The 10,288-nt window shown below is 46.6% G+C and overlaps 1 protein-coding gene across 2 annotated transcripts in view; it reads right to left on the bottom strand.

Moving 5' to 3' along the window:
- Positions 1 to 647: 647 nt before the first annotated feature.
- RGL1 (ral guanine nucleotide dissociation stimulator like 1) overlaps positions 648 to 10,288 on the bottom strand; it is a 215,119-nt gene continuing 205,478 nt past the window's right edge. For both annotated transcript variants that reach the window (XM_081113217.1, XM_081113218.1), the window contains 2 exons: positions 5,511 to 5,625; positions 648 to 3,184 (listed from right to left, as the gene is read on the bottom strand). In XM_081113217.1, the coding sequence (XP_080969343.1) occupies positions 2,997 to 3,184; positions 5,511 to 5,625 (303 nt within the window). In that variant the 3' untranslated portion in view covers positions 648 to 2,996. The remainder of the gene's footprint in view (positions 3,185 to 5,510; positions 5,626 to 10,288) is intronic.

Raw genomic sequence — 10,288 nt, 5'->3', positions numbered from 1 at the left:
ACCAAGAGGTCACAGTTCAGTTCGATTCCAGGTCAGGGCACATGCCCAGGTTGTGGGCTCGATCCCCAGTGTGGGGTGTGCAGGAGGCAGCTGGTCAATGATTCTCATCATTGATGTTTCTATCTCTCCCTCTTCCTTTCTCTCTGAAATCAATAAAAATATATTTTAAAAAACCAGAAAATGATTCTGGGAGCTTTTTGGAAATATGACGGGGTGACAATCATGTGCAGCTGGTGAGTGAAGCCGGCCCTGGCATGGCTGCCTTTCCGGAAGACCTCCCACGGAGCCCTCGGGTTTCGAGGATTACTCAGATGGTCGCAAGTGCGGACTGGGGATCGGCTGTCAGCAGCAGGCCAAGTACTGACCTGGAGCCTAACCTGAAGTTCCAGGTTAGAAAAAGTGTCCCCCACAGCATGGCTCCCAGGAAGAACAAGCTAGCAGCAAGGCACCCCATCTGACTGCACTTTCTTGTCACTCTTGCCCCAAACCTGACGTGCCGGGTTTGGGACGTGGCCAGGAGAGAGGGTCCCTCCGGACTCTGCCGCTGCTTTTCCCTCTGCTCCCCGCACCGAGCCCGAGTGGGCATCCAGAGAGCCTACTGACACATCTGGGACCCGGCCCCCGCCTCAGTGATACTCCAGATACAATCCCTCTGGGGCCGGCAGCACATGCCAACCAAGTCCCAACCAGTTTATTAGTTTAACCAAAAGGTAAACAGACAGACGCTGGAGATGCGGAGAGACAAGCATGCGAGCAGCTAAAGGCATGACCCGGCTGTCCACCAGGAAACAAGTTTAAGACATTTCAAGTGGCATTAAATAAATGAGGCTACGTTTTATCTACTTGGAATTCCATGGTCTTTTAAAAAAGGAAAATATATTTGTACATTGCAGTATATAAATCTAGACTCTACATGTACAGTATAAATACACAGGGCGAGCACATGGGCACACGTGTCCCGGTAGCTGCACTCGAAACGAGGCCGGCAGTTCTCTACTTCCTCTTTGACCTCCAGACCAAGAAATCCAGGCGGAGGCTGCGTTGACTCCAGTGTCCGTGCTGTCCAGCACCCTGGCCATCTCCTCCCAGCACAGGGGCACGATGGGACAAGCCTCGCAATCAGAAGAAAGTGCTTTCGATCAGCTGGAACCTGGTCGGTCCTTGTGATGCATGGACTGGTCTTGTAGGAAGGTCTAGAGCAGTGGTTCTCAACCTTCCTAATGCTGCGACCCTTTAATACAGTTCCTCATGTTGTGGTGACCCCCAATTTTATTGTTACAAATTGAACATAAGGAAATCATAGTGATTAATCACAAAAACAATATGTAATTATATATGTGTTTTCCGATGGTCTTAGGCGACCCCTGTGAAAGGGTCGTTCGACCCCCCCAAAGGGGTCGCGACCCACAGGTTGAGAACCACTGGTTTAGAGGAATGGTGACGCCTTCCCGGCTCATTCTTTGGTCCACTGCCCCCGTCTCTACACTTTTTCTGGAGTTTCTTGCATATTTCATAGCCATTTACGTAGCATAAATCTCACATAACCTTTGGGAGCCATCTTACAGGATTAGGAAAAAAAATGAAGTTCCGTACTACAATCTACACTTCATGTGTGGTTTCGTTCTCTTTATTTTTGGAATGAAATCTGGTATTTTGAGAAATTTTTTTTGAAAAGGACAACATTCTGAAAGTGCTTCTTACACGTCAACATCTCAAATATGGCTTTTTAGTTCAAACCCCAGCACAGCTCAGATTTGGAAGGGAGAGGTTGATGGTGTTACTAGAGACCAAAAAAAAAAAAAAAAAAAAAAGTCACTTAGCAGGAACGCTGTGATAGCAAGAGTAGGGACCTAAAAAACAAAAACCAAAAACCTCATTGATTCCATGTGGAAGAATGTACCTCTTTAGAAATGCTTTAGGTGACACACGCAGCCCGCTTCTCTCCCCAAGAGGAGGCACTTAATGCTACAAGTTAAACGTAGAACAGGACACAGCTGCCAGCAGGGAACACCTCCCCAGGGGCTGCTAACGGCGCAGTCGCTGCTTAGAAATCTTTCACAGGCTCAAAATGATCAAATGAGAGTCTAACGCAGTAGAACATTCTACACCTGAGGAACAAATTGCACATCATGTGGAGGTGCCACCACCCAGATGCGAAAGGCTCCAGACACAGAGCTTTCCATGCAAAAGGCAATCGGAAAAGGCCCACCAGTTACCAAAGAACACAGCTACTTGTGCAGTGATGACTGTGATGTGCGAGTTAAGGGTAAACACGACATCAAAACAGGCTCACGTTGATTCCAGAAGTGTCTTGACGCTGGACTAGTGGGTCGGTTGGGCCTCCCTGCCTCCCTGGGGCCGAGGAGACGGGATGAAGGCAGAGGCTGGCAGAGGAAGCCATGGGCTCATCCAAACCCTTTCCCAAGAGGCCTCTCATGGAACCCATGGCGCCGCAGCCTCTGCAGCTGTTCTCTTCCGGTGGCACTTAATTGGGAAAGCCCTCCTCTCCCTGTAAAACGGTGTGGGCTCCTCATAATACTGGCACGAGGACTACTCTGCATTCCTGGGACTGGATCCACTTACTTGGCAGGTAGGAAACTGGGTTCTCGGTTCCTTCTATTTCCCTGTAAAAAGTGACCTCAACTCCCCAGGCCATTGTGCAAATTTGTTTCTCCACAGTCCAGAATATCCTCTAAGTCCCTCATGTATTCTCACATATACACATACATACCAAATATGTGTCATATGTATTTATAAATGTGGGTAATTTTGCATTTCAGTCTCAAATTGGTCAAAGAGGATCAGTGAATCGTCCATTCTTTTCATTTCAGATTCATCTCCAATCTCCCCACGGTGCCTATCACACCGCAGGTACTCAATAAATAGCTGTTGGCTTCACCAATGATCCTCTAACACTGGATGGTAGCTGCACTCACCACGGCCTGTCCTTAGCCCCTCTCTGCCGTGGGCAAGCAAGGGGCCGGTGGTCCCTCCCTTCAGAGGGTGATTTTGCTGTGTCTGTTGCTCCAGCAGCCCCGTTTAGCTGTCCTGGGCAAGGTCAAGCTCGTCCGGCTCCGCAGTTTCACTGGGTCTTCCGTGGAGTTCTTTTTGCGTAAAATGAAGTCAAAGTTCACTTGGCTGTTCATGGCATAGAAGACGTTTGCCGAGTCTGGGATCACGAGTTCTAAAACAGAGGAGCGAGAGAGGCAGTCAGCTTGCGCAGGTCAGCCCAGCACCGACAGTGGCCGGGGCAGGGTTTGCCCAGAAACAGGCTGGGACTATGGCCCTCAGTCTTGGGAATGTGCATTGAACCAGACAATGACCTCCTCCCCCCAAGAAAAGAGGTTCTCACAACTTCTTAATCCCAATTTTAAAAAACTAAGTGCAAATAGGGGCTTAGAAATTCAACCCATGAACTAAATGTTCAAGTGCAGAATGTTTTAACTGGAGGAAGGTTCTACAGGAGACAGAGCCCAGGTGGAGTTAAACGACATTCCCAAGATCACAACTCAGTAAACATGAGAACTGGGACCAGAACCCAGGCCTCACTCCTCCTGTGGTCTATTTACTACTCCATATGCAGCTTTTCTTGAGACTGAGGGGATCTAATGACATGGGGTAGCGGCGAGGGAGGAAGTATAAACTCTAGTGTTTTCCAGAACTCTTTTTTGCTGGACTATCAAAACATTTTTTGAAGCAACCCCTAATCCAACCAGTACTGTATTCCTTGTGAGGTCCTGCTTCATCAAGTGCTTGCATTTTAATATTAAACAGCATCATATAGGACAGTGTGTATCTGGTAACATGTAAGCTGTTGTCTATTTCAATGATTCCCAACTACACAGCTGCAATTTCTGAACAAGGATTATTCCAAGTGTGATATGAAATTATCCAGCAAAGTTATTTTAATTGCTTTTTCTTTTTAAAAGAAGGTATATACTATTTAGCACTCAGAGGTAATGGGTGTCTAAAGAAACCAAACAGGAATACAAAAGGTAAACTGTGCAAGTGTAGCTTCGTGGCAGTGGACGGGGAGGCATCTGATGGTGGGTCTGGGCTAAGTCAACCTGTGTGAACTTCAAACACGGAGACTCCACAGCAAGACTGACTCAATCAGGTTCTGGGCGACTCGGGTGCATGTTGCACAAATGTTTCAAGAAGAAAAACTCCCTTAAAGTGTTTCCAATCTCCTGCCCACGTATTCCCAAGGACCAAGGCCTCAGGAGATCAAGCAGCCGGACCAAGGCCGCGCAGCGGTGAACAAAGCTGGGCCCAGCCTGCACGCTGGGATTCCTGGATCTTCAGACCCACCGGCCTCCCTTAGTGCCGTTCTGTTGGTGACATGGTAGAACTCAAGAGACCACTTTTGAGGCTTAGAACTTTAACTGAAAGTACACTAAACCGTATCTTACAGCTGCATGAGTGAGAACATGTCTAAGAGGCAGCTGAGAAAGAATTTTCCATGGGCTTTAGTCTTCCATCTCTAAGAATAGGTGCTACTAACTTGTGCCATTCCCTCTGGGTCCAAGGTACAGCCCCGGGTGACTGGTTGGTCAAATGGAGTATGACCAGCTCCTCCCTTCCCACACCCCGGCCTGTAGAATTCTCCTTTGCCTTCCAGGGGCTGGTACAAGGCACTCGCACTGGTCAGCGTGGGGTCTGTCAGCCATATCCGCTGCTCCTCTGGACTTACAACCCCAACTCAAATGAGCAGACAGACACATTCAGGGTGATTGTTTGCCCAGAGTTTTCATAAAAGGAATTTTTTTAAATAATGGGTTCTAGGCATACTGAAGTATGTCATAGTTCACCAATTTTTTGTTTCAAGAAATGTGAGCGAAAGACCCTTAGATGCGGGTGTTAGAAGCTTTTGCTACTTGAAGGTCAAACATGAATAAAGATAACGGCTCAGTTGGGAGTCGTCCCATGCGCCGAAGGGTTGCCAGTTCAATTCCTGTTCAGGTTACATGCCCTGGTTGTAGGCTTGATCCCTGGGGAGGGGCATGCGGGAGGCAGCCGATCAATATTTCACTCTCACATTGATGTTTCTCTCTCTCTCTCTCTCTCTCTCTCTCTAAAAAATCAATGAAAAATCTTCTTCTAAAAAAAGGTAAACTGAAAGACAAACTTATAACTTTCATAAATGATTAGCTGAAACAATGATAAATGATTACAGAAACTGCTACATTGCAGGTTCACACACAACTTAGACACACATTATTGGGTAAAGGAGATGCGTGGCCATCTGCAAAGACCCAACAGAACCACCAACTATCCCACCTCCTGACAGAAGATGGAAGTTTACAAAGAATGGGCAGCAGGAATGCTCAGCAAATAACAGGGTTGGGGAGGGGGTGGGTAGAGAGGTGATGGCAGGGTTCCTCACGCAACTCCACCTTTGCACAATTAAAAACCCCACTGATTCAATGTTTTAAAGACACGGCACCCATTTTCTTTCTTCTAAACTGGGGAACCTGCGTGAGGAGGCGGGAGGAGGAGCTTGCGCCCACCTTTGTCCTCCGAGATGACCTGCACCAGCTCGTACTCCTCAGCCGGGTCCGCGTCCAGGTTGTGCTTCAGCATCGCCCTCTGGATCACGGCGGGAGTCTTATCCTGGCTCGTCAGCTGGAAGACAACGGAGTGGTGTGCAGAGCACTTAGCCTCCCGTCTCCTGAACGAGTTCTCCGGCCCCCTTACTCTTGCTGTCTTGTCCTTCCCAGGAGAAATGGTCCAGGGGAGTGAGAACAGGACCAAGAGCCAGAACTCCTGGGCTCTCGTCCTGGCTCCAGCCTTGGTAGACAAGGGATGATGGGCCCTCTACTCTCAGTCACCTCTTCCCTGAGTCACAGTGTCCCCCCTATTAACAGAGAGAACGCATGCCTTGCTTATCTCCCTCGCAATAGTTGAGGTTCCACCAAAATGATCCTTATCTGCTGAGCTGCTGCTATGGCACCAGTTGCAACCTGTGGGTCAGAAATGGCCTGTTCTGCACACCGACCATTTCAAAAAGCACAGTGGCCCTATGACCCAGCAATCCCACTCCCAGGTGTCACCAAGAGAAATGAAAACATATGTCCACAAGAGGACATGTACACAAGCGTTCACAGCAGATTTACTCGTACTAGCTAATAACTGGAATCAACCTGAACCTCCTTCAACAGGACTTTAGGGAATGGATAAAGAAATGATCATACGTTCCCAACAGAACACTACGGTAACACAGGGGATGAATCTCTACATCACGTTGAGCCAAAGTAACCAGACACAGCAGATTGCATGCTGCAGGAGTCAACTAGCCTGTGGTGTTAGAAAACTAACTTCAATTAACCTTAACTTTAACCAGGTTAAGAGGGGATTGACAGGAAAGGGCACAAAGGAATTTTTGAAAGGATGAAAAAAGATTCTTTATCTAGACTTGGGGTGGTGGTCACATACATAGGCATAGACATGGACATAGACACAGACACAGACAGAAATAGAGAATAGAATAGAGAGTTCTCACAATTCAAAGAACTAAACACAAGATCTGTGATTATAATTGTTTGTAAATCGTATTCCAATAAAAGTCAGTTTCTAAATGTTTAAAAATAATAAATCTAGCACTTGTTTAAGTGTAAGTAAAGGTTCCCCTCACCACCAATTCTGACTTTGTCCCCTTTATCTCTGCCCATCAGCCGCCCGTTTGCAGGGTGCTCAGAAATGGCCAGTCTGCACACCGAGGGCTGACTCATGTACCATCCCTTGAGTGATTTCTTTAAATATGACAGAAAGCAAATGGAAACACAAATTATTCTTACTTAAAAATAAAAGCTGTTCTCACCAGGAGGTAAAAGGAGAGACAACCACAAAAACAAAACAAACAACGATGTCTAAAGTCCTCCAGAAAACGGTGTCATTGTGAGCCCAAGGACGGCAGGGCCCAGATGTCTCCCTCTAGTGAGGGCAGCAGCTGGTGTCTGCGACTCGATAAACAACAGGCCCTACAACGGGGTCCTTGGAGGTGACAAAGACCTTGCACATTTGTCCGTTACCAAAACATCTGGCATCTCCATTTCCAAGGAGAAGTAAGTGTACACAAAAGCTTACAGGAGGAAAATATGCTGCTGGATGGTCTGAAGGAAATGCTCCCACAGCTAAGTCCCAGTGGAGGAGGAGCATGAAGCCCAAGGAGAGAGGACACCACATGAAGATGGCATGTTGGACAAAGATGGTTGTCACCTTGAAACCTACAGCCAGGCTACCCTTATCTTCTTCACCTTAATCTTCCCCAGGTGAGTCCGAAAGAAGATGGGATAGGCAAGGGCTTTCCTTGAGTGATTAATACTTTGTACCATAAAAACTACGGAGGGAAACGGAGGATCACAATTAGTATTAACAGCTCAGTCACGCAGCCGCATGCCGATGTACTGAACCAGCACCATCCAGTAGTTATACATAATGAGCCACATTTGTAATTTTAAATATCTAGGAGCCCCATTAAAAAAAAAGTGGCTTAAAAGAAAAATTCATTTAAATAATATATTATTTAATCCAATATACTCAAAGTATTATTTCAGCATATAATCAATATAAAAATTGTTAAAGAGATAGTTTACATTCTGTTTTTGTACTAAGTCTTCAAAATCTGGTGTCTAGCCTGACCAGTGTGGCTTAGCGGTTGAGCATTGACCTATGAACCAGGAGGTCATGGTTCAATTCCTGGTGAGGGCACATACCCAGGTTGCAGGCTCGATTCCTAGTAGGGGGCATGCAGGAGGCATCTGGTCAATGATTCTCTCTCATCATTGATGTTTCTATCTCTCTCTCTCACTCCCTTCCTCTCTAAAATCAATAATATATATGTACATAAATATATATGTATATTTTTAAATCTGGTGTCCATTTTACACTATTCCCATTTCAAACGTTTAATTTCTACCCATAGCTAGTGGCTACTCCACTGAACGAAGCCATGTGCAATGATGCGTGGGTGTCACCTCCATGCACCTGAAATAGGGACTTAATTCCCTGTGCCCCTTCCCTGAGGTTAGTTTTCTACCACCACAGGTTGTGCAGCCTGTGTGTGAAAGAACAGACTCCTAGAGGATGTAATCTGTGTCTGTTTCTTTGGCTCAGAATGATGTTTTAGAGATTCATTCGCAGTGTTGTATGTATCACTTCTTAGTTCTTTTTAGTTCAGAGACACCCTAGATTTGCTGAGGGGAAACTTACTTCTCTGGTAGGCACGTGGATAAGCTGCTGAAAACACAGTAACATGACGACCGGGCCTTCCTGGCAGTTCTCCCACCTCCCCAGCGAGGCTCCCGGACCAGCCCTCCCTTACTACTGAGAGTTCTGTCTCAGGCTACACTCTCTCCCACGACACATCCACCCGGCAGGGCTGCATGGCTCCCAGTATTCGACTCCAGTACCAACCCGTATCTCTACCAACTAGACAGTGCCATCTGGATAGCCTACCAGTACCTCCAATTTCAGTGCTCCCAAACCTCCTCCTCCAGTAGTTCATTCCTCACTTGACAGGACCACCAGTCACCAAGCTGCCTGGGGAGCCTGAGTCCTCCCTCTTCCCCATTCCCACAAGAGTAACCAACAGCTGAGAAATGAATGATTGGATTCTACAACTCTACCTCATAAAAATATTTTTAAAATTCATATCGTCTCCAATCACATGACCATCATCCAAGCTCTCATTGTCTCCCACATGGAATATGATGGCAGCTTCCAAACTTGCTTCCCCACCTCGGTCCCGCCCCTGCACCCCAGCATCAAGACTCCACAATCCCAGTTACTTTTTTAATGAATAAATCTGATTGTGACTTAAGAGCCTTCAATAAGACCCTATTGCCTGTGGGACTATCACAAACTCCTTCATGTGGGCCTGGGGCCTTTTATGATCTAATCTCATCTCTCTTAGAGTGGTTAAGACATTTTGAATCATGTTTTACTATCTCCCATTTGATTGTAAGTTCCTCAAAGACAAAAATGTCTCATTCATCTCCATATCCTCAAATCCTTGTCCAACGACTGGTACACAACCAAGTTCAATAAACACTGTTGATTCAATGAATGCCTTCGTAAAGCTTTTCTTTAGAATGTTAAAAGATAGTTGGCTTCGTATCCCTTGTTGTATTCAGAGCTGAGCTTGTGAGCACTCAAAATGTCCTCAGAGAAGACAAGTGATGAAGCTGAGTTATAGGATGTATTGAGGGATTTCATAGCAAAGGAGGCCTGCTTTTCCATCTACGATATTTCCTATAAACTAGAGTCTATTCTTGTGATAAACACACCAGACCTGACACACATACACACCAGGAGAGGCTCTGTGTTCCAAAAAGACTGCCTTCATTCAAAGTGCTTTTGGGACTGTGCTCAAAAATACACAGTCTATATGAGAGCCTCAGGAAGGTCGGTCTCATTTATCCTAAACAGTTCCTCGTGGACTCACACTGTGTTTCCAGCTTGATCATCCACTTTACTAAGTTTAATTCCAAATAACTGAAAGAAAAATTCACCGCCATGGAGGACATTGCTAAGACTGCGTGGCCACTCAATTAGCACCCAGACATGGAACCCCCAGGAAGACTCCCAAGAAGGGGTGCAGCAGCGGTCTCCCTGGCATCCAAGCAGACATTTCTGGAAAGGATGGTACTGACCTGGGGAATAAACCTTAGCAAATTTTAAGATGTAAAAATCATCCTATGTGCCCTGTGAGAAAGTAGATATTTAGATACTAGAGGCCTGATGCACAAAAGTCACGCAAGAGTAGGCCTTCCTGCCCTAACCGGTTTGGCTCAGTGGATAGAGTGTCGGCCTGCGAACTCAAGGGTCCCAGGTTCGACTCTGGTCAAGGGCATGTACCTTGGTTGCGGGCACATCCCCAGTAGGGGGTGTGCAGGAGGCAGCTGATCGATGTTTCTCTCTCATCGATGTTTCTAACTCTCTATCCCTCTCCCTTCCTCTCTGTAAACAATCAATAAAATATTAAAAAAAAAAAAAAAAGAGTAGGCCTTCCTCCCCCCGGCTGCCGGCACCAGCTTCCCTCTGGCACCCGGGACTCAGGTTTCCCTCCAGCCACTGGCAGACACCGGGGACCAGGGCTTCCCTCGCAGCCCTAGCTTCGTCTGGAAGGGTGTCCGGTCCAATTAGCATATTACCCTTTTATTATTATAGATATGCATCATTGGTGTATGCCCAGGGAAGTCTAGGAACTGATCCTCTGGCACATACTCATTTTCTGTGAACGTGTATGTATATGCTACTGGCACATATTGTGGGGTGTGGGCCTGGG

The sequence above is a fragment of the Myotis nattereri genome (assembly GCF_964212035.1).
Source record: "Myotis nattereri genome assembly, chromosome: 18".
Classification (NCBI taxonomy): Eukaryota; Metazoa; Chordata; class Mammalia; order Chiroptera; family Vespertilionidae; genus Myotis; species Myotis nattereri.
This window is presented reverse-complemented; position numbering and strand designations above follow the sequence as displayed.